The following is a 26,348-nucleotide window of genomic DNA, read 5'->3' as shown; positions in this document are numbered from 1 at the left end:
AACATGACAGAAATTTTAAACTTAAAGGATGCTAATGGTTTCCATCCCTGTCCTGTTGACATTAGTACTTTTGCAAATATTTTACACTTTATTGTGGTTTTTGGAGCCCAGAAAGGACAAATCTGCTAAAATAGAAAATGTGGATGATTATTTTATCCACATTTTCTGGACTTAAACATTTGATGCCTGAAGTCGAAATTCTCCAAATCCCTGGTAACTTCAACTTCATCGATATGGACAAACAGCATATTCAAAAAAAAAAAATATCTTATTGAATTCCAGTCTTCACTCAGCTTCCAGATCATGATGCAATCATTTCACGGCTGAAGTAATCCAGCTTCACTGCGTAGAGACAAAGTCCAATGAGCTTGGGATTTCTCATGCTAATAATTTCATTTAGTACTATGACTGCTATCATTTTAGGTCAGAGGTGAATCTCAAGAGGTACGCAGGTTGTCTCAGAGACATTGAAGTCTCCAGAACTCCATATAATCTGCTCAGCAGCACTGACTATACAGGAGTCACTAAAGGATGTAATGTCGAGGTAAGTTTTTCATTTGGAGTTTATGTGATATGTCTTTACAGAAATCAGTTAGTTTGTGACCTATTGTGGACTATAAAATGTTATTAACGTTCACTTGTATTTGCATGTAGATATGGTTGTCTTCTTATAGGTTTTATGAAAATAACATAACACATAATTTCAAAAGGCCTTGACATTTGTTATTGTCTACTGCTTCATGTTGCACCATACGTGATCCCATCTCTTCTACTGGTTCCACTTTAGTGCATCATTGATTCTGTCGTTCGCTGTGTGGCCTTGCTCTGTATTGATGCAAAGAATAAAACCCAAAGACGGGAAGGACAAGAACGCTATAGCCAGTTCAAGCTAGCTCTAGCTTTTTTATTCCTTTGCCCACATATTGAAATATCAGAACAGACCTAGTATTTTGCAAATGGCTTACAATCTTCAGAGCAAGAAACAGTCTTCATGATGAATTCAATGCAGGTGCTCAAAACCTAGCCTTGCTCACATAATTTAAGATATGTAAAGGATTAGAAAGCTTCTGGGTTTTTAAGTCAATTCTTTATGTTCATGTGAATCAGGATGTATTTTTGCTGTTCGAACATAAAGCTGCCTTTACAGTGAGATTGTAAAGCTTTATTACCATTTTTTTTAAATAGTTTGAAAAATGCATTTCAAGTCTGCTATAATCCACCTGTTGACTTTTCAATGCCAAGGTTTAATTGTGAACCCTTAACTAACACTTTACTTTTTGTATCTCAGAACCTATACACAGTGAGTTTCAGTAAGCCAGGATACATGGAGCTGGGTGGCCCATCTCTCGAAGTCGGCACTGAGATCAGTTTGTCCTTCAGCACTCTGTCGGACTCGGGGATTATACTGCTGGCAGTGGGAGGGGCTTCACCCATCAGCCCATCACAGGTTATCTGTTTTATCTCTCTCGTTTCTCTCACTACAGCAGTACTTGCAGAAATAAATCTTATCAGGTTGTGACGTATCGGTATGCTGCTAGAAAATTATGTTTGAGGAATTTGAGAAAATATGGTTTGTAGTTTGCTCTTACATATTAAATTGCACAGTTACATTGTGCCTGAAATATAGCAGTGAGCAGTGAAAGGTTTATTGTCTTGTTCTGACTCTAAAGGAGATGTTCAAAGTTTTTGTTTGTTCATTCAGTATTTCATACAGCTGACACAAAGAAATTGTTAAAGTATAATGACATTCTTCTTTTTTTAAATTCAGCATATAAAATAATGTACCTTCAATTTATAGAAAGGCAATAGATACAACATAGAACTTGTATTTTTAAGAAAATGGCAGCTTATCAATTAATTGTTAGTCAATCAATAAGATCAGTCAACTTTAAATTAACTTACTAATAGTTAACTTGCATCCCTAATTAGCATATAGTTTATTTAGCTTCTGAAATGGCCTTCACAAACCCCCAACTTGAATGGATAATTTGTGGACTCCTTCAAATTAAGTTTTTTATTTTGTTTTGGGGTTTTTTTCTAAAAGAAATCTATCAGTCTAACTTAAGTGTATCTATTCTATCAAGGAAGAGAGTTTAGATAAACAGAACTGCTCTAAAAGCTTATATGTGTTATATGTGCAGCAAATGTAGGGACATTTGATTAAGGGTTTACTGATGTGCGCATTTATAGTTTTGAAAATTTGCTGTTATGAGAAAATCCATGCTGATTAAACTTGTCTACATACTTTTTCTTCTAAAAATATACCAAATTTGTTGACTCAAAAGTAAAGATCTAAAGATTAGTTGAAAATGCCCCTAATTTAGGAACTTCTGGCATGAGTTATATATGCATGAATAGATGGTTTTTCACTTATGTGCTTTTTTCTGCCTAAAGGTTCGCAGATCAAACTTAAGTTCCAAGAGAAGACGAAGGCAGTCAGGAGAGGTGGGTATCTGTTCCCTAAGTTAATTATGATTACATGAGTGCTTATTAATGAGATTTGCATTTTTTTGGCAGCTCTGCTAATTGGATTTGGCTTTATGCAAGAAAAAAACAAAAAAACAATCCACTCTCACTGCAAAAAGACACAAACCTGAAGATGTACAGAAGCTGTTTTTAACTGTAATATCAGATTTTAGCTGACTAAAGCATTATCATCTCTCTAAACAAATTAAGCTGCCATGGTTTAGAGGTTATTCCCCAGATGAAAAACAATTACTCAAACATGCATATGTATCCATCTGTGCATAAACACAAATTCAAACATGCAAACTAGAAAGTGTTGGCATTTGAGAATGTGATAAGAGGTTGGACGGAGGGTTACCTGCAGATTATCCGTCATCGATGGTTGTTGGGCACAAAATCTATTTTTACAAACTATGCTGGCAGGTACAGAGGCGGTGCGCAGGCATGTGTGTGGAGAAAGGTTAAGCGAGGTTAAAAACACCATCAACTCAAGTTGGCCCTGACTAATGGCTGGTTTAGAGAGGGACGAGGGGAGTGAAGAGGACGAGGAGAAAGGACAAACACTGGAGGGAGATGGGTGTGGGATTCACCGGGAAGAGAGCTGACGCTAAAAACAGGAGAGGAAAGATTAGAGAAGTTGCTAGCCAAAAACTTAAAGTGAGGAGGCATTTGGAAGAGCCTAACACTTCTAAAACTAACAGGAAAAAAAATTTCTCCAGCAAGAAAATTACTTGCCATTATGATAATATGGCTGTTGTTTGAAGAGACAATGTCTTCTCTTTTTTTTGCATGAGTTATTTAAAGAAACGTAGAGAAAAGTGTAACTGTCAAAACAAGAACCTGAAACTTTCTGTGTGACCCAGAATTGAGTCATGAGTCCTCTGCTGTAGATTCTGCTCTTCAGGTTTTTAAAATAAACCTCCCTGCTTTATTTCTCCCAGTTGTTCTTATGTTTCAGTGCAAATTTATCTGCTGAAATGAGCTGCTTTGTGGTTAAATAACACTCTGAATCTGTTAAAAAAAAAAAAACATTCCAGGAAAAAACAAAACACCTGGAAGGACTGTCTCATTCTGTGGATCTCATGATATATCAAAATGATGCTCCTGATCTACTGTGGCTTGCAAAACGATTCAGACCCCGTAAAGTTTTAGAGCCGCTGACTTGAATGGCAGTTTGTTTGGTTTTGGGAGAGTCTTTGAGTTGTTTCCGATGTTTACAGTTGAGAGTTACTTCCCATTTCTACTTTATAAAGACTATAACTTATGCTTTTATTTGCTATATATATTTTTATGCATTTCTTTTACACTTGAGCGATTCTATGGGAATCCGCTATCCTCCGACATGTTTGACATGTCTGTTCACGTTTGTTCATCCCTCCCATTGTATAGGCCTATGAGTGTGAGATGGCGCAGCAAGAGCCATGATGTAGCTACATCTCAGTTCAATTTGTCCCCGACCTCAAATTGAAATTCCATTTTCAGGTGGTAAATTGTCTCCCACTTCGCCCTCTGGCACACAGTGAATTAAAATTCAAATTAGCCTGACCCTGCACCGCTGCTCTCTAGCACCTCTGTGACTGTCTCACTCCTCCTCTCCCACCCAATCTCTATCTAGTTCGCTGTTTTGCTCTCTGCCCTCTTATCTCTCCCCCCTATTATCTCCTCCTCCCTGCTCCTCTCATCTCTTGTTATCCTTTCCTTCTTGCTTTTCGCTCCTCTTTTTCCTTTCTCTGCTTTCTTTTGATCCTTTTCTTACACACATATCTGTCTCTACTCATCTCTAGTTTTCTGTTTTCTCCTTAAATCCAGTTTTCTCCCTTTTTTTGTCTTCTCACAAGCAGTTTTTTTTTCCAGATAGTTTACTGAACCTTTTTCTTCTCTCTTTTTGCCATTTTCTTTATAATAGAAGTGTGAGGTAGAGTTATGATGGAAATTTTGATTAGTTTATATTGGAAAAAGCTTTGGGAATTCTTGTAAAGTGAGACGAGATTGCATGTGTTGATCCAGATGGCAGCTGCCAGTGACTTTTAACCAAGTTTCAAAAAGTTTTCAATAATTTGAATTTATTATGTTTTGTGTTGCGCTTCAAGGTTTTAGAATAAATTGAGCAATTTACTGAAAGATTAGTTTTTGCACACTGAATCAAAACCTTAGGACTTATTGCCTGGAGTAAAATTTCTCTTTCCCTTTGTGCTCAGTGTTTAAAAGTTTAAAACAAGGTTGCTTCAATCAAAAGTCTGTGATCAGTTTGCATTTTTGTGAAGTGATGTGAACATATTAAATTTAGACCCTTTTTGTCTCAAACTAATCAAAAGTATTTCTTCCAGTTTTCATTGCTCTCTCAAAATGCAATATTATTGACATAAATGTTTTACCAAGACAATTTTAATTTAATTTCGTAGAGGATTTGATTTCTTGAAATTAAGTCATTTTGTTGTGATTTTTTTTTTAATTCCTGAAAGTTATCTGCCTATTTCACACCTAATATGTTTCATCTCCATCTCCTGCAGCCCTACCTTTCTGTCATGCTGAACAAAGGCTCTCTTGAGGTTCTAATAAATACCGGCAGTCATAGTCAGCGTCGCGTCGTTAGACGACCTGACCAAGGAAACCTGAGCGATGGCAGAGAGCATTCGCTACGCATAGAGAGGCTGCCTGGCAGGTGAGTGAATAGCATTCATGGGGACATTTTTCTGTTTATGCTTCCTGCTGATGGCACATTTTGAGATTTTATGAATGGTTCATCTTATTAATGTCTCCTCTTCACCAGATTTTTTGCAGTCCAGGTAGATGAGGAACCCAAGAGGGAGGCGTCGCTCCCCAATGACCAGCCAATTAGGCTGCAGCGCATCTTCCTCGGTGGTATTCCAGCAGACGTGGAACAGACATCCAACAGAGTCAATGTCCCATTCCAGGGATGCATATGGAACCTTATGGTCAATTCAGTGTATGTTTTTGTTTTTCTCCGGTGGTTGGGTTTTAAAAACTTCAAGCAAACCAAAACTTGTCTCTACAAACTACGAGAATGTTCAGTTTGGTTATTGGTCAGATGTAAATAATACCAAATATGAATACAGGAAGCAGTTGCTGTGTTTTGAGGAAGCGAAAACACTGAGAAGTATGACATATACACAGCCTTGATCATTTTTCTTACTCTCCCTCATCCATCAATGCCCATAAGCACCGTAAACAAACCGCTCTAGAGTTCATTTAGCAGCGTACCCAGACCACCTTCTAAACAGTCTCGTTAAAGTTGTTTTGGTCCTCACCTTAGTGCGACTGCTGTGTTTACATCTACATAAATGAACTGCACTAATGGAGAGGATGAACCAGAGTTTGTTTTAACCAGACTAAACACCAGGTGTGAAAACATCCCTTGAAGCCATCTTGTAAACACTCTGCTGAATTAAAGACTAGCTAATGTTTGCAGGAGATCAATAATGGTATTGCTGCTGTTGATGATGAAAGCCGGCGTTTTGTTCTGCCTGAGCAGCATCATTAGCGTTGTCTTATTAACATATTCATAACTTAAGCTACACTTACTCATCTTTGTTTGTTTGCCTGTTTTACCCGTCGGTGACCTCCCATCATCCCACTACTCCTTATGATGTAACATGTAGTTGTTATTGTCAGTGGTTTCAGCTTCCAACACACACAAACAAAAACTTTGTCATCGACAGGAAATGAGGCGGGCGTCTCTCAAAATCTATCAGAAACAAAAGAAATGTCAGTTTTGGAAAGAAGCTGCTTCCGTTAATTTTTTTCCGGTCAGAAAACTCATGTTGGTGACGATTACAATTTTAGATGAGATATGAATATATACTTTTTGGCTTAACTTCAGTATACACAGCTTGACTATATTCCTAATGATTACAGTTCTAATGCATATTTATTTAAATAAATTGCTGTAGAAAACTTCTGGTTCAGTGTTACCTTGAATTTTGGGTTTGTAAGGCTCCCTTCACACCTGATTGAGACCGGTCAATAGGCACCAGGACCACCATGACGTTTGAATGCAGCTAGATTGTTTCAGATCTGAAAAAGCTAGTTTCAGTAAGAGTGCAGTCATGGCAGAGTGCTTTTAGTACTCACAAAATTGCTTTAATTTAATGCAGTTCTCCTGACCATAACACAATGCTTTTACTAGGAGTATCTACACTAGGATGTTTAACAATCTACTTAACAGCCATACTGTTAGAAAGCAAACACCAGTAGATTGTCAATCAACTTTGCAAAAGCTTTTGTGGAGCCAGGCGAGGGGAGTTTCTGTTCAGGTTTCTGGACACATGCACAATAAATCTAATCTGTGCAAGCCTTTTTGTGCAGATCTCTGAGTGCAGTCAAAATTGTGCATACAAAACTTATTATCTGTGTAGTTTTTGTTGATCACTGTGAGCTTATCGCACTAAAGCTCAGAGTCCTGAAATTAGTTTTTGAATATCATCTTACAACCGTTGTATAATTGTAATTCCTATGAGCCGCAATTCACCATGTGCCAAACAGTCATTTGAAATGGGGACATTTCTATGCAAAATGACAAAACATCAACCTGAAAGGTTTAAGGTTTTAGTGATGTTTTTTCAACATTGACTACTCTGTATGTATATGATTTTAAAAGATGACTTTTATATATTTATCTACTGTAGATGTGGTGGCTCTTTTAAGAAGACAGAACTCTTTCACTTACTACCGGACTTCCTCAGATTATTTATTTTTCAAAGGGTGGTGTATATTTTGACAACTTTATTTTGTGGCTGTGAAAATGAATGTTTGACTTTTGTCTTTTGCATATAAGAAAAAATTATCAAATTTTTCTTTTTTTTCCCCCTCAAGCTGCAGGGAAATAATATTCACTGCTTTCCTGGTGTTGTAGCTTTAAAAAATGCAAACATTATTGAGGAAATATAACACACATCTCACATTGTTCTGTTGCTTCTGTGCCTGACCTCACCATGTAGCCATAATTTTGCCTGTTTATCTGTCAGTCTTTCAGATTTCTCCAGGCCAGTTTCCTTTGAAAATGCCGAAATTGGCCAGTGTCCAAACCTTGCTCCACCTCCTCCTCCGATACCAGAAGAGGAGGAAAAGAAGGTGGACTCAAAACCAGTCCGTCCTCCTCTCACCCCAGCTCCTGACAAACCTCGTCCTGGTCGCCCAGATGTAAGTGGGAATTCTCACACAATCTGACTAACAGACTCGTAAATTTGACATGGACCACATAATGCATATATTTACTCATAAGTGTAAGTAGAAAAAAAAAGATTCACACATTTGAAGGAGCAAACAGATGTTCTGCTCCGCTATATTATGTAGTTTCGACTGTTAGAGGCATAATTCAAAGAACAAACATGCTCCTATTTCTTCCGGATGAAACACAGCCACGGCCCACTGTGCTACCTTGGAGATTTATCACGCAGCACTTGTACAGCCCATTAACTCTTCTTTATAGTCGCTTTAGCCTTGAGTCACTAAACTCCACCTTTGGCAGCTTGTCAGGCGGTGCAGAGCCATAGTCTTACACTAGGCTAACTGTGCATGTCATTTCTGTTTTATGAGTGCACAGGAGCCAAACGTTCTGAACTAACGTTTAGACACTATGCTAAGAACCTGGCAGTGAGAGTGCTATTAAATACATACTCTTAGCATTGGGACAGATAAGAGTTATTTTACACATTTAATAAATATCTTGCAGTAGCCATCGGTTATCTGTTACCCACTTAGCTGCTAAACTACACCTATTAAAAGACATTGATCATGAAGCCAAGAGCCAAAGAACTGTGCCACCTCAGCTATAACTCTGTGGTTTGTTGCTTTATGGGCTCCAAGTTGCTTTTATGATAAAGACTGCAGAATGTGATAAGGCATAGGTCTGAGTCCCCCGTCTGCCAGATAAACGGGGCTAACTGCCTCCAATGAACTTCACTTTGCTGGGAACTATAGAAAAATGGAAATTTTAAGACTTCAGTGTGCGGCCATTATTCCAGTGTAAATGACAAAAAAAAAATGTTAGCGCGCGTTATACCAACCATTTAAAGGGTTTTACACTAGAGCAGCTTACACACATTCACACAGATCTGTGGGCAACTTTAGCTTAAATTCTCTACCCAGGGTCACATCAGAGTGTGGGAGGAGATGGTGAATCAAATCCACCATTTTTAGATTGCTAAACAACTACTCTTCTTCCTGAGTCACAGTTTCAAAGAGCATTACAGAATGAACTATACAAAGCGCTGGTTAATTTGAGTTTGACTATGGGGTTGTATTCAGCAGCTGCAGATCGAGGCACTTTGAATGCAATGAGCTTTGTGATTTTTCCTGATGACATCACTGCTTCGTTGCTGTTTGTGCTTTTCTGCTTAACCTCTGCGGCCGTCGTTAAACTCTTCCTTCCTGCTCTTGCACTGCTGACCTTCAGGAGGCCACGCCCCCCACCCCAGCTGCTGCCACACCCACCCCGCCTGCTGCTGTAGCACCACCTACTGCTCAACCGGATCCTGGCTCAGACATGGTATACGCTCACTCACAGACTGATGTCTCTTTAAGTCAAAACTTTTTGAGAAAACACACGCTTGAACTATCCATCAGTCTGTAAAGTTTTCTGTGTCTGCCCTCTAGTCTTTTTTCAGGACAATCTGATGATAAAGAGAAAAGTAATTCAGGTCACATAAAAGTTATTTATGGTTTCCAGCATTTAGTATACAATTTTTTTCTCTCTGCTGCGCTACAGTTTGCCATTAGCACAGCTGCAGCAAATCAACAATCTCGAGCTTTTACGCACTGTGGAGAAGGAACATGTTTATCAAGTTTGTCAAGACCAAACGACCCTTCTTTACCTTTTTGGTAGAGGAGGTTATTATGCAAAATTTACCCTTTTTTAGCTTTATGTCATGTTATATACACAGAGTGCTTCTTGGACTCATTAATGCCTGTTTCAACCTCCCATGGCAGCCATGGTGCCGTATCACCTGCTCTTGCAATGCTCTGTCTTGGAGCTTCAGTCCACAGCCGTGCTCATGCCCCAGAGTAACCCTCCATCTTTAGCAGTTAGCAAACACCTGGAGGAACTACACATCTGCACTCATCATATAAACTGAAACACTCCTACACTCCTACTCCAAGCCATGAATGGATGGCTTGGAGAAGCATTGTTGTGACGACGCGCTGAGGGGAGAGTGACATATGTCCCTTTTAGGACCTTCTACCCTTAGACAAATTCAGATACGACTGATATGCAAAGTCAAATTTCTTTAATGTTTGATATATACAGCATTTTTATAAAACTGGCAGCAACAGTTAGTTGATTGTGCTATAAAATGACACGATGTGCCTGTAAAACCCATTGTTAGAAAAATTATCCTCCTGTTCATTGACAAAATAAACCTATCACCCATAATAGCACACCTTTCAGAAATAATAGATTAATATCTGTTAATCTAATGAGTTGCTTAAAAATCCAATTAAAAATACTTTCAGACTTTTGTTTGCCTTAATATAGAGAGGTTTCTATTCAGTCGTCTCCTCTGAATCCTACTATATGTCAGGACATGGTCCATGAGGACACCAGTGTCCTCATGACTGTTAAGGGGTTAAAGCCTTTACACTTTATTCTAATTAAATTAATTTTTAATTCCTCCAGATTTCTGATTCTATTGGTGTGACCTCAAACGAAAGACTTGAATGGAAAACTGCCTTCCTATTGTTAGCTTAATGGAAAGACGCAGAAGGGACGAGAAGGAAGGATGAAAGAGGGTATAAGGCAGAAGACAGAATAAGGTTCAGCCTTGGAGGAATGGATAAAAAGAGGGAGAGTCTTTCTGAACAGAACACTCCTCGTCCTTTGTTGGCTTAATGGAAAGACGGCAAAGAGCCCAGAGAAGAATTGAAGGAAAGGGTTTCTGAACATGTGACGTCTCTTTTTTTTTTAGATAGGGGAAGCATAAGAAAGGGAAAGGAGAGGGAGGTTGAGGAGGCGGAGTAGTGTATATGAGGACAGAATGAGATAAGAGGTGAGTGTCAACTGTAACAAAGCAAGGTCACAAACTGGGAATGTCTTCACTTGAAAGAACAAGAGCGGTGGCGATTGAGACACATACTGCTGTCTCTGAATCCCCTTTTTACATTAACTTTGTTTCATTCTCATAAAGAGTGAAATAACTATCTAACGGTCAGTGGATGAAGGATCTGGCCAAATTGTTCACAACTCTATCTTTAGTACATTTTGCCAGAAAATTCAATTCATTGCATCAGGCAGCCAACACAAAAGCTGCATAATTGTAAACATGAAGAAAATAGGCAAGCTTTTCTTTTTTTTTTTTAATTGTAGATGGTGTGGACGTGTATTTAGTCCAATTTGCTCTGATCAGCGAACATTTCAGATGTTTGTTTGATTTTGACATTTCAGGAATAAATTTATGGAGAATTTTACAGCAAAGCAACATCCTCACAGAGGATTGTTCAACCCGCCATCTGAAAATGTAAAATGTGGGAAATAACTGCAGATTCCCCAAGATGTATTCATCCATTTCAATTGTCAGGTCAGGAAGGGAAGGATTAATCAAATAATAAGTAGAATTTCTATTGGCAACTCTGGAGGAGCTGCAGATATACATAACTCAAGTGGAACAGCCTGTTACTGTTTAACTATTAAAAACTCTCCCTTCATGGATCAATTTCAAGAAGAAATCCATTGTTAAAAGTCATTTGAAATCTTGTTTGCGATATGTCACAAGCATGAACAAAGGTGCAAACACTTCCAGGAGATTATTTACCCTAAAGATCCACAGCTGCAGCAAAATGGTTTAGATCAAAGCATGTCAAAGTGAATGGTTCAGGACTACATCCAATTAAATCCATGGGAAGTCTTGAAAATATGTTTACTTATACTCTTCATACAATCTGATAGAGTGAGCTGCTTTCCAAGGAAGACTGGACAAATGTTTCAGCATCTGGATGTGCAAAACTGGAAGAGACATAACCCAAAAATACTTATAGTAGAAGAACAGCAAAGTATTGTCAGTAGAGCTGAATGCACACCACAGTTTTTTTGTGATAAGAAAAAGAAATCCTAGTAAAGTATGAGATTTTGGCCATTTTTAATGTTTACCAGTAAAAAAGAAAAACAGAAGATGCCCTGAAAGAAAAGAAAAACAAGTGAGTACAGAGAGGAAGCTGTTGGTGCTTAACAGAAAGGAGAAATTGAGTAACAGAAGCAAAATTAGAAGATTTCTGGTGAATATAAGGATGAGAGAACATGAAAGTAAGAATATGGAAATGGATAACAGCCACAGAGAAGAAGTGGGCAGAAAGTGAAAATGAGAAGGGAGAAATAATACTGGGGTAATGGTGGAGGAGGACCTGCTCAGGAAGAAAAATATGAGAGCACACGAAATGGAGATGGTAAAGGATTCAGCAAAACAAAGGAGTCCATGTGTAAGGTTCTGAATTGCAGCAGAAATGGAAAATGTATACTTAAGCATTAGGAGAAAGTAAAGAGTGGTCGCACTGCAAACTTTGTCAGAGGAACTAAAAGAAGAAGAGCAACAGTCAAAGTAAAATATGAAAAAAGGCAGACATGATTAAACAGTAAATTTTAAAATACTTAGAAAGGGGAAAAGAAACCTTGCTATTAGACAAAAGCCCAATTATGGGAAGAAAATGCTTTAACAATAAAAACTTTAAAGATACAAAGAAAAATAGTAGAAGTTAAATTTTGCTCCTGAGAGAAATTTTTAATTAAAGTTCAAAAGTGGTGACAGTTCCAGACAAAATAGAAATTTCAAACCAGATTGAACGAATTAGACATACATGGCCTAAAAGGAAGTGGAAGAAGGTCGATTAGAAAATTACAACAATGACACCTTGTGGATAAGAGTGGAACTGCAATCTGGGATAAAAAAAAAAAAAAAAAGCAACTAAACTGAACAAATATTTTAAAAATAAGCGTTTCTGTTAAAAAAAATATAAGAAAATTGCTGAATTTATTAGAAAACTAAATTTACCTGATCAAAAAACAGTAAGTTCTTAAAATCAGAAGTATCGTTATTACTACTCAGGGTGCCGATTGTAATGTGATGCTCAGGATGGTTACTTTTGTTTGAGTTATTGTGTGTACATATAATAAGCAATTATAAATATACAATATGAACTCAGACATAAGTCAGCAATTACTTGTAATTATATAAAAAGCTGCTCTATAATCCATAGTGATCTACCAATGCCTCATTTGTTCCCATATCAGAAGCAGGGACCTAATTAGAGTGATTGGTAAGTGTTGAACCTGGGTGATAAGGCTCCTGTTGACAGGAGGAAATGGGAGCAGTGTTGTGAGACCCTGTCAGTGGAGCTGACATGTTATGTCCAATCTCCAGGACTCGTGTGCATCAGCTGTGGCTCCGACGTCGCTTGAAAAGGCATATCAGTTTGGACTGACCAGAAACAGTCACATGAGCTTCGCTTTTGATGACACCAAAGTCAGAGAGAAGTAAGTCTTTAATTTCAGTGCCTTGTATTTGATTTCCTGTTAGCAGTCTTTTACTGCTCTAACATGACAGGAAACGGCGTGGCTCGTTATGTAGGTGGTAAATCACACAGAAGTGTGTACTGGTTAAACTTTCCCACAGCACCTGGAGAACCCTACTGGTCAAATGCAGCATGTACAACACGGCAAGCCCAGTGAGTGAGTGATTCTATTGATAAGATGAGGTTCCCACAAACACATAAATGCTCTCCGGTCTCAAATCTTGAAGAAGTGAAGAATACATCGCAGTCCTTGTGCTGGTGTGCATTTGTGGTGGAAATAGGAAAATATAAACCTGCTATCTAGAATGTATTAGAGCAGTAGTTTTTATATTTTCTAAAATATGAATCTGGCAAATTGGGAATTGCTACTTTAGCGTCAACTCTGTTGCCTTTATCTTTTGAAAATGTGCAACTTGCCTATTATTAGGCAGCTCGTTTAAGTATATCATACCTTTTGAAATTTGTTTTTAGTTTCATTACAGCCACAAACTTTATTCTATTGGGACTTCATGACAGACCCAACTGAAAATCCAAAAATTACAAAGGTTTTCAAAATATAGTATTTTACAAATAAAAATCTAAGTGTGGCAGGCACTCATATTTTTGACTAGAAGAAATGTTGAAGACATAATTCCCAAAAGCAATGCAAAAGTCTTTTAAACTTAAATTAACCAATAAAATACCACAATTTAAGTACTGTACATTCCAATAATCAAATACACTGTTTTCATATAGTCTTACATTCAGATATCTAAATGTATTAGTATTTTAAATCATATTTTGGCTAGAAAGTCACAAGAGTGCTTTCTATTGCAGGTGCTTCATGAATAGATATCTTTTATGTATTCTATATCTATTTTTGATGAAAGACTGTGTCAAAATCTGCAAATATAACACATTTCCCCCAAGAATTACAGCATTAATGTATTATGATTTCCTGATATTTTTACATTTTCAAAAGAATTGTATTCAAAATGAAAAATGTTTTTTTAAATAACTGGTTGCTAACATGACTATGGTCTGATATAAACTGGGATATTCCTGCTCCAATGCAGATTTAGATTCAGAAAACTATTAATTCTAAAGAGCAATTCAATTAAAGTTAAGCCCATTCATTACAGGAAATAAATTCTACACAGCTGAATTAATGGCTGAATAACACCCTCGGAGTACAATCAAATTCTGCAGAGGCCTGGTGATGAACCATTGATTATATTCAGGTGTGTTAAACGAGGGGAAGATCTAAATCATGCAGGATAATGGCTGAAGTTGAACACCAATGAGCTAAAACATTTCATTGTAACTCTGTACGTTTGGGGTTATTTTCCAGCATTAGCCTGTTTTTGGTTTCATCCACTGAGCAGTTTTCTTAGATTTTAGTTTGTGAAAAAATATCAGATCATATTTTTTTTTAATTCTTCTTCAAAACTGTAATGTTCTTTGTTGATCTATTATGTAAGTAACGTGAGAAAATGTTTGAGGTACAAACATTTCGTTGTATCTCAACAAAATGAGGTACAAACATTACTTTCAAGATTTATATATATACTGTATATATTTACTCTGTGATGCTATACCAAAACATAAGGGAGTTAAAATTATAGAAACATTTCTGCATCTTCATAGTTGGATGGGTAACTTTTATCGTTTTACAATTTCATCAGAAATTCTCTGTGTAAACATCACATAACCAACAGTAACTGTTTCATGCATAATGTCTAAATGTAGTTTAAACTAATGAAGGATAAACAGTTGTGAGCAAAGGCATAGAACACCATCAGACAGATTCTACCACCATCTCTCTAATCTACTAGATCAATTTTAAGCCTTCATAATCTGTTACAATCCCACCACCCACCCTTACTTTGCGATACAAAATGAAAACATATTGAAATTACAAATTGTGGGCAAATAACATTGTTACAATAAGAGAGTTACTCCAAACTCTACAAAAACAATTTTATTATGATTGCTAAGGTGCATCTTGAAAAAAATGTGCCTGCTTGTTTGTCTCAGGTTAATTTTGGAGTTCGAGTTGAGGACCAAGGAGCTTTCTGGTCTTGTGCTGTACATGGCAAGAATAAACCATGCAGATTTTGTTTCTATACAGGTATGGCTGCTTTGTACTCTCATAAATGCTCATTTGATTCCTCATTGACTCAATCACAACAGTTCTAATTGCACTGACAACATAATCAAGCACCCTTTTCAATGTTAGACAATGCAGAAAGACTAAACTAAATACATTTCTTATGTCCACTAACTTTATTATCAATTTCTGCTTATAGATCAAGGAGGGACAAGCCTGTCTTGGATTTGATCTTGGTCATGGAAACATCTCTGATTGTGTTCCTTTCTCTATTAATGATGGTAACTGGCACAAGGTAAAAGCCCTACTTTATTATTATTATAATTTAATAATGAACAGGCCTAAGATGCATGTATAAGATTGCTGTAAATCTAAGAACTGAGCATCCTGGAGTGAGGTTTCTCAGACATTCCCCGAATACAGGAAAAACAATTTCAACTTGGATATACTGTACATCTAATATGTAGTTTAAATATTTAATATCAATTTCTGTAATGCATTCCCATAAATGTATATGTAATATAACCAGATGCTCTTGTTAGCCATATAAAGTTGTTTCAATGCGTCTTTGCACTTTAAAAAGACTTTATCCTAATAGTTCTAAATCTGAATTTGGAAACTATGCAGAATGTCTGATTTACATCTGACTTCTCCCTAAAACTGTCCTGTTAGATCCGAGTGCAGCGCACTAAGCAGAGAGGTGTGCTAGCAGTTGAAGGTCGATACATGAAACAGATGTTCAGTCCAAAAACGGTAAGCACAGCCTTTCACAGAAGAAAGGAAGGTACACATTATTGCATGAAATCAACCCATCTTAATACAATTAATGATTTCCTTTTTACCAGGCGGACCTTTTAGATGTGGTTGGAAAGGTGTACGTTGGTGGATTACCGCAGAACTACACCACCAAGAGAATTGGCCCAGTAAAGACTTATTGTTTATACAATAAACAGATAAATAATTCAGAAAAAAAATAATTAATCTCTTAAATTTTCTATCCTCAGATTCTCTATAGTATCAATGGGTGCATCCGTAACTTCACGATGGGTGGAAGTCCTGTGAGCACCAAGTCAGCTGTAACCGGTATGGACTAATGCATATTTTTCTTAATACACTTTATCTTTGACTTTCTGAAACTGTTGCTTTATTAAACATATTTCATGTCTTCCTCCCTTTGTAGGTCGTACTGAAGTGATTAGTGAGGACTTTAAACTGGACATGGCTGCACCAACCTCTAGTTACATGGTTGGAAGGTGTTTTGTATCAACTGAAACGGGAACCTATTTCGATGGCACCGGATATCTGAAAGCTGGTGAGTTAACTCGGGTCACTTCAATAAAACTTAGTCATTAAGCTGTTGGATTGAAACAATTCACCTGAGGTTTATTAAAACAAAAAACACATAATGCAAGTTATTTCTTTCCATTTAGTTTCCTCCTATAGGGTGGGTCTGGACGTGTCGATTGCATTTGAGTTTCGAACCAGCAAAACCAGCGGAGTCCTTTTGGCAGTCAGTAACCAAGCCAATGATGGACTCGGTTTGGAGATCGTCGATGGCAAGGTAGTGTCAAGATCCTGTAAAATGAATTATGTTTTCTTTGAATACATGTAATGAAGATTTAAAAGCTGTGAAATAAATGCTAGCCAGAAAAACCTAACATAGCATCCCATTTCCACACACTGAAATGCTACTTGTGTCGAGTACAGTTTACACTCAAAAAACTAAAACACACTCAATTTAAATTATTAAGCAATTTATTAAGCAGCATAATGTGGCTTTACAAAGCCTCAGGCTAAAGGAGCCTTCTGTTTTAGGTATTTTTTCTTAAACATATGTCCTGTTCCAGAGAGTTTGTGGAAGGCCAACAGATTTATACTTTGAATATGTGTATTCATCGGACCAGCTGTCAACCTCCGACCACTCTTATTTCTTCACTTTTCCAATGTAAAATTACACATGCCAACAATTTCTGCATGTGGAAGATTACAGCTGACTGATATTTTAACATAGTAACCATCTCAGACAAAAATTATACGGATTTCGGCTGCTGAAATTTACACTAACCTTCCCGATTCCTCAATTTCCCTTTCATTTAGCTCCTTTTCCATGTCGACAACGGAGCTGGCCGAATCACTGCAAAGCATGTGCCTGAAGGCAGGAGCTTCTGTGATGGCCAGTGGCACAGCGTTACTGCCAACAAGCTTCGCCACCGGCTGGAGCTGGTGGTGGATGGAGTAAAGAGCCAAGCACAGTCTCCCAATGCTCGCTCCAACACCTGTGATACCAACGATCCCATCTATGTTGGAGGATATCCTGGTATGGCAGCTTCCTAAAAATAATTCAGTTAAGATGCCAACATTTCTAATGTACTTAACTTACCTGAGAACACATTTTCCCTAGCTGGAGTTCGCCAGGCAGCTCTTTCTACCCGCTCATCCTTCAGAGGTTGTATGAAAAGCCTGAAGATCACTAAAGCATCTAAGACCATGGATGTGCAGTTCAACAAGGCCCTGGAGATTAAAGGAGTCCAGCCACTATCCTGTCCTGCCAGAGCTGCCTAACACTACCCTAATCCTATAAACCAGTTTCAACAATGAAAGGGAAATCTAAACAGCCCAGCTTCAAACACAGATCTGCAGTGAACTTCATGCTTTAAAGAACCAAAAGCTGTTCAACCTCCAATAGATCTATAATTATGTTTTAATCTTTAAATCCCGCAGCCATAATCTGTTGAGCCTGTAACCAAGTTCAACAAGCATTTATCCTATGCGTAACTTCTATTGGCATAAGAATCATTGTTACAGTGCAATATTATGTGTGAAAATCCACACTTTCAACTTTGAAATATGCAATGTTGCTTAGTCAAATTATATGAATGTTTTGTGTCTCTCTACTTGAACAATTCATTGCATGTCAGTATTTGATTCCCCATACAAACAGAACTTCTACTAAAGATTGATCATGGATGAGTTTTTCATCATAATGACGCAAGATACGCTGCTAAGACACCCATAGAGTGAGATTAGAAAATATGTAAGGTAACTGGAACTTAGTTGCTTGGATTTATGGTTAGACTATAGAAAAATTGAGGGCTTCACAGAAAACATTTTTCCACAAAATCATTGATGGTTCCTGTCTGTGAAACCAACACCAAGCTGGACATAATTGTGAAGTGGAAGAAAAACCATGCATGGCTTTAAGAATATTTTACCAATAAAATCAGAAAACTTGGGTTTGTATTCAACTGTTAACTTTAAATAAAGTAATGCCACCAATCGCCTTCTGAAATAACTTATTCTTAAAACTCTAGTGTGTAATTAAATTACTGTATGAAGTAGAAGTCATATGTGAACAAGAAGTGTCAAGAAAACCAAGGAACACAGCAAACAAAGCAGGGACAGTGACAAGAAGATTAGAAATGAAATTTCTTTAGTGTGACTCAACTGCAAACCTAGACAGGCAAAGAGCGAAACAATCAGAAGCTATAAGAGGCCTATGGCAACTTTATTTGTTGTTCAGACCACAATTCAAGTCTTTACTGAAGAGTATCAAAAAGAAAGTAGCTGCTTGGAGACAGCAAGCATGAAATTGGTGGTAGTGTTGAAAAGATGGCTTAAGTTTAATAAGAGATTGCAAAAGAATTGACTGAACTATTAACAAGACCATAGCCCTAAACAAATAGTCTATCTCAAAGGATTTTGGTTGAATGACCTGGTCAACATTGAGATCCAAATCTAATTAAGAATCAATGGCAAGATTCAAAACTTGTAGTTCATTGATAATCTTAATATATTCTGATTAGGATTGAGCCGATGTGCAAAGCCCATATGGACAGCTGGTGACAAAATGGTGTTTTATATAAACCTTTGTGTCAGGCCTTCACAGAAATGCCCAAAAAAATAGCTAGACGTCCGCAGTTCTAACTTGACAAAATGTGCAAAAGCAGTATGTATTCCTTTTACAAGACACTACAAGTATGAGAATTTCTATACTAGTTAACCTATCAATAGTTAAGTGTGACCAATCCTCACCTGCCATTTGCGTGGAAATTGCACAGTCTCCATCCAACTTGTTTCCCACCTTTCACTCATGGGAGGCCTGGACAGAGTTAGAGACCTTCTACCTGAACAGAATGAAGCAGATTTATTGATTCGCAGAAAAACAGTCAGACCTCAAACAGTCTTGTGTTAAAAATAATTGACTCGTCACCTATATACAGGTGATAACATTGACATTAAATGTTCTTAAGTCTTGCATAACATTGAAGTTGCGATTTTTACATTTGTTGCCCTAGTAACAAAAAACCTTGATGTTTACCTGCACTTGCAGGTCAAATGCAGCAGAGGGCAGTATGTACCTTCTGCAAAAGCAAAGCATAGACTATAGTTGAAAACCAAACACTTACCACTATCTTTACATGGATACTCCAATGAATTAGTAATGAATTAGTATCTGGAACAATTAAAGAAGATTTCAAAATCCATCTTAATTGTGCATTCCTGTTTATTATGATGGTCCTCTTTACATCGGATGAAAAGATGGTAAGACATCAGCCCACAAATTTCCGCTGCGGCTGCTTGAAGTGGAATGTTTAGAAGACAGAAGAAAGCATACAATCTATCCACAGAACTGGTTTACAGTAACACAGCTGTTTGAGCTTCTGGAATGCTTTTAAACTGACAAGTAAGCACTGATGCACCTGTGAATGAATAGATGTTTAGTTTCAATACACATCTGTATTAAAAGTGTGCAAAGTTTAATTATGGAATGGAACTTTTCCAGGTTTAGATAAGCATTTTCATTCCTCTCAGCTTCTATGAAACCCTCAGACAGTTTGGACCATGAGTCGTCAGTCACTGCTCAACTAGGCCAAATAATTGGGAAAATTACAAAATACCTTAAACCTTAAACACAACAACATTACAAATTACAGAAACGCTACAACATTAACAAAACGGAAAGGGTATGTCCTAGTTGTAGACTTGAGAAATCACTGATTGGACGAGAGTCCTTTTGATGCAATACGCTGTACTGTTTCGTCCACAATATTGAAAGTGGCTTACCTGCCAGCAAACTAATACAAGTAAGTGGACCGAATCACGTAAAAAACCGGAAGCAATAACTTCCGGTTCAAAAGCACTGACGTCCAATCAGTGACTTCTCAAGTCTCCAACATTTTGTTAATGTTGTAGCGTTTTTGTAATTTTGCTTCGTTAATGTTGTAGTGTCTTTCAATTTGTTGTTGTGTTTTTGTAATTTGTATTTGTGCTTTCAATTTGCTGAAGTGGTTTGCACCTCAGGGCCACCATATTTACTTGTTATTTGATGTAACATTTCATCTATTGAAAAAATAAATCCTTAACAGATAGAAATGTGTCACTTATGGGAATGAGAAGATTTAAACTGCTGACTGAAACTGTATGTAGATTAACCCAGTGCATAATCTGGTCCTGCTTTAAAGTCAGCCATGTATATGCTGCTGCAGCATACAGTATATAGCAGCAATGGACATCAAGGAGAAATACTACTTCATATAACTGGTAATTAGTTTTGTTATATTGAATTTCTCTACTTAGTATCAGAGGATAAAAACAACAGCTGCTTGTTAAAAAAGGGTCCACCCTAAGTATATTACAAAATGCATTTTACACAGCATATAATTGATATTTGTGGTCTTTGCTATAACTAACCAACATGGACGTAGTTACGATTCTTAAAACTGTTAAAATAATGGTAACCAGTATTGGCGTGTCCTTTGCTTAAATTACGAGCAGGACGCATTTTAAATTTCTACCTTTTGTTCCTTAGTCAAGGAAACAATTACTAATGTTCTTCAGCCTTTACTAGCATGTTGATGCACTACTCTACCTGTCATTGTTTCAAGTGTTGATTACTGTAAACCCGTCATTCCACTTTCCCTTTTTACATCCTAGTGAAGTGAGATAAAACACCAAGCTACAGCGAAAATCTAAGTCTCATTTTGACATCAGTCAAAGCATTCGAGCATTCCACGTAAATATCACTGACAATAAAGCATTAACCTCTTCAGCTACCATGATAAAATTAGTGTAGTCAGAGAAAAATCGCCAAGTCTTGTTCGATACAAGCTTCTGAACAAAATCCTCCAAAGCAGAGTCGCTGTAAATCGTCTTTACCATAACAGCACCTCCCTTTGTGCCAAATCTGGTGAGTTATTGCATGCTGTTGGGTCCTCTTCCCTTTATCTGAGGTGCCATCCAGATATGTTGGGTTTCCATTTCAGCAGTTCTAGGCTTGTTTGGCATCTTCACTAGCCTCCCAATGCTACACACACAAGTGTCCTGTTCCTAAAGCTTCTCAACTGTAAGCGTCTGCTTTGGGTATGATTCCTCCTACTCCGAATCCAGACCTTGTCAGGATGACTGCATGAGGCCTGTGAGTCGTTTTCCTGTCAGCGACTTTCCCTGGGTACAGAGGGAGAGGAAGAGAGACTCAGTGCCTTATAAACTATTTGACACTTACAGACTCCCACTGTTTGTTTTTATGTATCAGATATGAGGTGATGACAATAGATTGTATTGACAAAATGGACATAAACACAAAAGTTCTGATGGAAGAAATACAGTAAGGTCAAAGGAATAATTATACTGTGAACTAATTTGGGAATTTAATGAAAATAGAGCTGATTGTTGCAAAAATATTTAGATTTATTATTTCACTCTAAACACTTCAGGTTTTAAATTGAAAGAAGTAATCCCTTTATAGAGCAAAGGGCTCCAAAGCAAAAATGTATTAATCCATTCATGTTTTTTCACTCTTAAATGTTATTTGTTAAATTTACTCCTAATATCCTCTCAGTATTCTTAATGGTGATCACAGTGACACTACTGGACAAACTAATTAGTGCCATAAGCAAGTCAGCTAATCTCAAATCCTTTCAATGAGACCACAGCTAAAAGACTGAGTCCCCCCAGTTATAAGGAACAAATTACTAAATCAAAACATCTTCAGGTAAAAATCCATTGTGTTGCCTCCTTTGTTTTAGATATAGCAAATATTATAAATGCATTTATCTGCTTAATGTTTTACTATAGAACATCAAAACCACTAACTCTCCTCCATTATAGTTTACCCATAAACACATTATCTACTTCTCACTGAAAGTTACAGCAGCAGCAGTGGATAGTACAACTCACTGGCTTGTTTTTTAATTAAGTTTCAGGAGAGGCAATAAGACTCTTACCACACTGCGAGTGAACTTCTCCAGGGAGGTGCGTCGTCCCTGCTCTGTTTCAGGCTACCGGGTCATAGAAAGTAGGAAAAAAAAAAAAAATCTGTGAAGTTATGCCTTTCATTTAACAAAGTTAAAAACTCACCAGGTAATTAAAATTGTAAAATGAAAGGAATATCATTCATGATTTTCAAATTTATTACCAAAAACGTATATGATGCATCATTTAGACCTCCTGAGTCAATTCGCTGTGGAACCACCTTTCACTGAAATAACAGCTACAGTTTTAAATATATAGTGGGTGAGAATGTTGCTCAAGCTCAGAGTGGATGGAGCATCTGTACGATGGTCATTTGGATTTAGTTCTGGGCTGTGAGGTTGTTGCACTTTACACATTGATCTAAGCCAATCCAGTTCTGGCTGCTCCTTAGTTGATAGTCTTTTACAATTCTTTAAAAAGTTTTCTTTCATTATTTCCTTGTATGTGGCTCTATTTTGCTCCCCTATATTTGCTGAAGAAAAATATCCCAAATGCTGCCACCCCCATTTGTTTTTTCCTTTAATGGGGATGGGTTGTCTAAAATTTCTAAGGTCTTCACAGGACTGAAAATAAATAATTACTAATTAGGTGATGTCTGACAGCATTCAGCTGCACTGGATTTTAGGTGTCAGGATAAAGGAGGGTAATGCAAATGAATTGTGGTGTGGATGTAATACGACAAATGTTTGCAAGGCGCTCCAAGCTAAACAAATGAGCCATACACAGATGACAAACACTCACTTTCTTCCTTGCCATTAGCAGATCCTGGTAGACATTGGAGCGGAGGAAACGTGGATAGCTGTCACTTTTCATCAGTTTATAAATGTGATCCTATAAAAAACAGGAAACAGAGAATGAAAGAAAATATCTTTACCACAAACTCTGGGGGTAATAAACCACTGTATGACTGAGCAAATAGCAAAGCAAGAAACAAAATTGGCCAAGTCAGAAGAGAAATTTAAACAGGATTTCTGCAGGGCAAAGAAGGTTTCAGTGCACTGCCACGCAAGCAGTAGGGCAAACCTTTTCTCTATTAAAGTCTTTCTTTATATATCTGTAGCATGAAATTAAATTTGATAGACAACCTCAAATATCTCTCCCCATTCTCAATGGTTCACACATTTCTCAGAAAGGCATATTCTCTCTAAATTGTTGCACAATACAAACTGAAATTCATTAACTCTGGTGAAGCATGTAAGAAAGACAAATCAGGCAGACAATGTTGCAGGAACTACCTTTTGAAAACACATCTGACATGAATCACTTGAACAAATATATATATTTTTAAAATTAGTCTGTAATAGCCATTACGATCATAGGACCTTTAAGATCCACTTTTGTCCTATTTGAAATATCTTTTATATAAATGAATCTAGAGGCACTGCTCAACATTGTCAAATGTAAACTAAAGTCTGCTTTACCAGACATGCTGAAAAGTCACAAATTGACATTCTTTGATTTTTGAAAGGCCGAACGCCAGTATGCAGAAGAACTCCGTCTCAACTATCAGTGGATCAATTGGCTCGATGAGTTTTTCTGTCCTGTGCAGAGTGCTGCATATGAACATGAATGAAGCTCACTCTAAAAACTTTACATTGAGTAATGCACCTTGTTTACATGATATTATTTGTTTTATTTATCTGGTTAATGTGCCACTGCCAAAACCAGCCTCCTTTGGAGCAAGCAAAATAGAAAATATTAAAAACTAGCACTACGCTTCAAGAAGCCAGAAAACATCCTGGTGTATTAGCAGACAATTGGGAATAAAACCTTTGGTGCTTCAATCAAGTTGATGAATTTTTAAGATAACCCAAAAGAACCTCTTGTTTTTAGACACTGTTGTCTTGTTGCAAACTATTAAATAACACATATTTTTTGTTAATCAATCAATAAAATTTTATTTGTATAGCCCATTTCAGCAGCAAGGCATTTCAAAGTGCTTTACATCATATCAAACACAGAAACACAATGCAACATAGAATCAATAATCAAAACATGACATTAAGTAAAGTTCCATCATTAAATTTGTAATTGATTATGTTACAAATACAATTCTAAACAAGTGGGTTTTTAGTTGAGATTTAAAGGAAGTCAGTGTTTCAGCTGTTTTACAGTTTTCTGGAAGTTTGTTCAAAATTTGTGGTGCATAGATGCTGAATGCTGCTTCTCCTCGTTTAGTTCTGGTTCTGGGGATGTAGAGCAGACCAGAACCGGAAGACCTGAGAGGTCTGGAAGGTCTGGAATTCACTACATAAAGTTTTGAATATAGATCTCATTTGTGTAGTTTTCAAATCTCCAGCCTCACGTCTGAATCAATGTCTGTGTGTTTTACAAGTTTTCTTCCTACCTGGGCATCCTCATAGCTATATCGTCCAGGGTCCTTCAGGTTCTGGCTGGTGATTTCATAGCTATGCGAGTCCAGGTTGATGGAGCTGGGTGCTCCCTCTGCCAGAAACTCTGCCCAGATGTCCTGGACCCTCTGCGCAATATCTTGCTGGGGGACCTTCTTCAGACCCTGCACTGCTACCCAGAACCTGCAACGCAAATCACAAAAGACGAAGAGGATGATTTGGTCAAGTTTATTTATTTTATTGTTATCTTAAAGCTGCTTTTGACCGATGTTGAACAAAAGTTTGTACTTTTTTAAAATCCAAAGTCAAGACCAAGGGGAATAGAAGATACTAATGATCAACTACTTGAACTCTTTAATCAAAAGTAATCCTTCAATTAACAATCTGTATTTCTTCCTGAAGTGACTGGTTGCTATAAGTCATAAAAGTCCCATACTTCAAATCTGAACAAATGAAAAGGTAAACCCCACATGTGAACTAAACAAATGTTTCAAATGATTTATGAGTGTGACCTTGTTTTTGCCTTTGTGTTCTCCGAGTAGCAAATTGGACATTTCAAGGGTGAGCAACTTAACACTTTGTCTTGCTCTGCATTCGCTTGTTAGTCATTATCAGCTTTTGCCTCTTCACCTGGTAGTTGTTGTGTTGAACTTTATTCATTTAGTGCCTTTCTCTAAACCAAAGCTCAGAAAGTCGATTTAAACTCCTGTCAGGCTCTGAATGTACTTTAATGCGCTTTGTGAGGTTGTCCTCTTGGGAGCACTTTTATATTAAATCTTGAGACCGGTCTACATCGCTTTCATTTAGGCGATTGGTGTTTATTGTGTGTTTTAGGCTTTAGAGCTGTTGCTGCTACCAGACATATTGGTTAGGTGGAAAAAAGAAGTTATATAAAAGCATTTGGTAAGACTATTTGAAGGGGTGTGAATAAGACTGTCATAAGCATGAGCATGACACTAGTCATAGTCTTTATGAATACTTATGACTGTTGTCATGAAGTGTCATTTGGTAAATAATGACACTTTTAGTGCAAAGTTGACACTTTTAATTTACATTTGATGCAAGTTTTAATAGAACTTTGCATTAAAAGTGAAATTATTTACTGAATAAAGCAAAGTTGACACTTTCAATGAACTTTTAATGCAACTTTTAGTGCACCTTTGCATTACTGACCAAATGACAACAGTTTATAAACATTTATGAAGAGTTATTCATGTTCATGACATGTGTTATGTCATGTTTTTGACAGTCTCATGTCAGTTTTATGCACACTCCTTTAAAAAAAGTGTTACCAAGCATCTAAATGTAATTCTAATAGAATTTCTGTCTTAATTTGTTTTAGGCCTCTTGCTTTTAAATGTGTTTTTGTAATGTATTTAATTTAGAATATACTTAGAGATGGCTGAAAACAATGTGCAGGTCACTGGTCAGCCACTTTTAAGCCTGATGAGAATTACAAAATGAATTATTTTATATCAGTAAACGCACTATATGAAAAAGCTCCAGTGCTACCAACATAACCCTGTAGTCAGGATGACACTGCAATATGAATACTCAAATTTAGCATCAATGACATGTATAATTCAAATACATTTTATTTATAAAGCACTTTTTTTTAAAAAAAAGATTCCCAAAGTGCTGTATAAAGCAAAGACAAACCAAAGAATAAAAAT

The 26,348-nt window shown here is 37.1% G+C and overlaps 2 protein-coding genes across 12 annotated transcripts in view; one reads left to right on the top strand and one right to left on the bottom strand.

Moving 5' to 3' along the window:
• lama2 (laminin, alpha 2) overlaps positions 1 to 18,354 on the top strand; it is a 155,907-nt gene extending 137,553 nt beyond the window's left edge. For 8 of the 9 annotated variants that reach the window (XM_028039819.1, XM_028039818.1, XM_028039820.1 and 5 more), the window contains 17 exons: positions 424 to 544; positions 1,289 to 1,447; positions 2,395 to 2,445; positions 4,977 to 5,128; positions 5,237 to 5,413; positions 7,452 to 7,626; positions 8,882 to 8,974; positions 12,834 to 12,946; positions 15,001 to 15,094; positions 15,273 to 15,368; positions 15,746 to 15,826; positions 15,919 to 15,996; positions 16,078 to 16,156; positions 16,254 to 16,385; positions 16,504 to 16,634; positions 17,171 to 17,390; positions 17,475 to 18,354. In XM_028039819.1, coding sequence (XP_027895620.1) covers positions 424 to 544; positions 1,289 to 1,447; positions 2,395 to 2,445; positions 4,977 to 5,128; positions 5,237 to 5,413; positions 7,452 to 7,626; positions 8,882 to 8,974; positions 12,834 to 12,946; positions 15,001 to 15,094; positions 15,273 to 15,368; positions 15,746 to 15,826; positions 15,919 to 15,996; positions 16,078 to 16,156; positions 16,254 to 16,385; positions 16,504 to 16,634; positions 17,171 to 17,390; positions 17,475 to 17,635 — 2,113 coding nt within the window. In that variant the 3' untranslated portion in view covers positions 17,636 to 18,354. The remainder of the gene's footprint in view (positions 1 to 423; positions 545 to 1,288; positions 1,448 to 2,394; positions 2,446 to 4,976; positions 5,129 to 5,236; positions 5,414 to 7,451; positions 7,627 to 8,881; positions 8,975 to 12,833; positions 12,947 to 15,000; positions 15,095 to 15,272; positions 15,369 to 15,745; positions 15,827 to 15,918; positions 15,997 to 16,077; positions 16,157 to 16,253; positions 16,386 to 16,503; positions 16,635 to 17,170; positions 17,391 to 17,474) is intronic. The other variant, XM_028039815.1, reaches the window with a different exon arrangement.
• Positions 18,355 to 19,557: 1,203 nt separating this feature from the next.
• The window catches only part of LOC114158391 (regulator of G-protein signaling 6-like), an 84,108-nt gene continuing 77,317 nt past the window's right edge, over positions 19,558 to 26,348 (bottom strand). For all 3 annotated transcript variants that reach the window (XM_028039821.1, XM_028039823.1, XM_028039824.1), the window contains 4 exons: positions 24,672 to 24,858; positions 23,066 to 23,155; positions 22,297 to 22,350; positions 19,558 to 21,517 (listed from right to left, as the gene is read on the bottom strand). In XM_028039821.1, coding sequence (XP_027895622.1) covers positions 21,467 to 21,517; positions 22,297 to 22,350; positions 23,066 to 23,155; positions 24,672 to 24,858 — 382 coding nt within the window. In that variant the 3' untranslated portion in view covers positions 19,558 to 21,466. The remainder of the gene's footprint in view (positions 21,518 to 22,296; positions 22,351 to 23,065; positions 23,156 to 24,671; positions 24,859 to 26,348) is intronic.

This window comes from Xiphophorus couchianus, chromosome 15 (genome assembly GCF_001444195.1).
Source record: "Xiphophorus couchianus chromosome 15, X_couchianus-1.0, whole genome shotgun sequence".
Lineage (NCBI taxonomy): Eukaryota > Metazoa > Chordata > Actinopteri > Cyprinodontiformes > Poeciliidae > Xiphophorus > Xiphophorus couchianus.
Note: the sequence above shows the minus strand (reverse complement) of the source record. Positions and strands in the feature narration are given on the sequence as shown.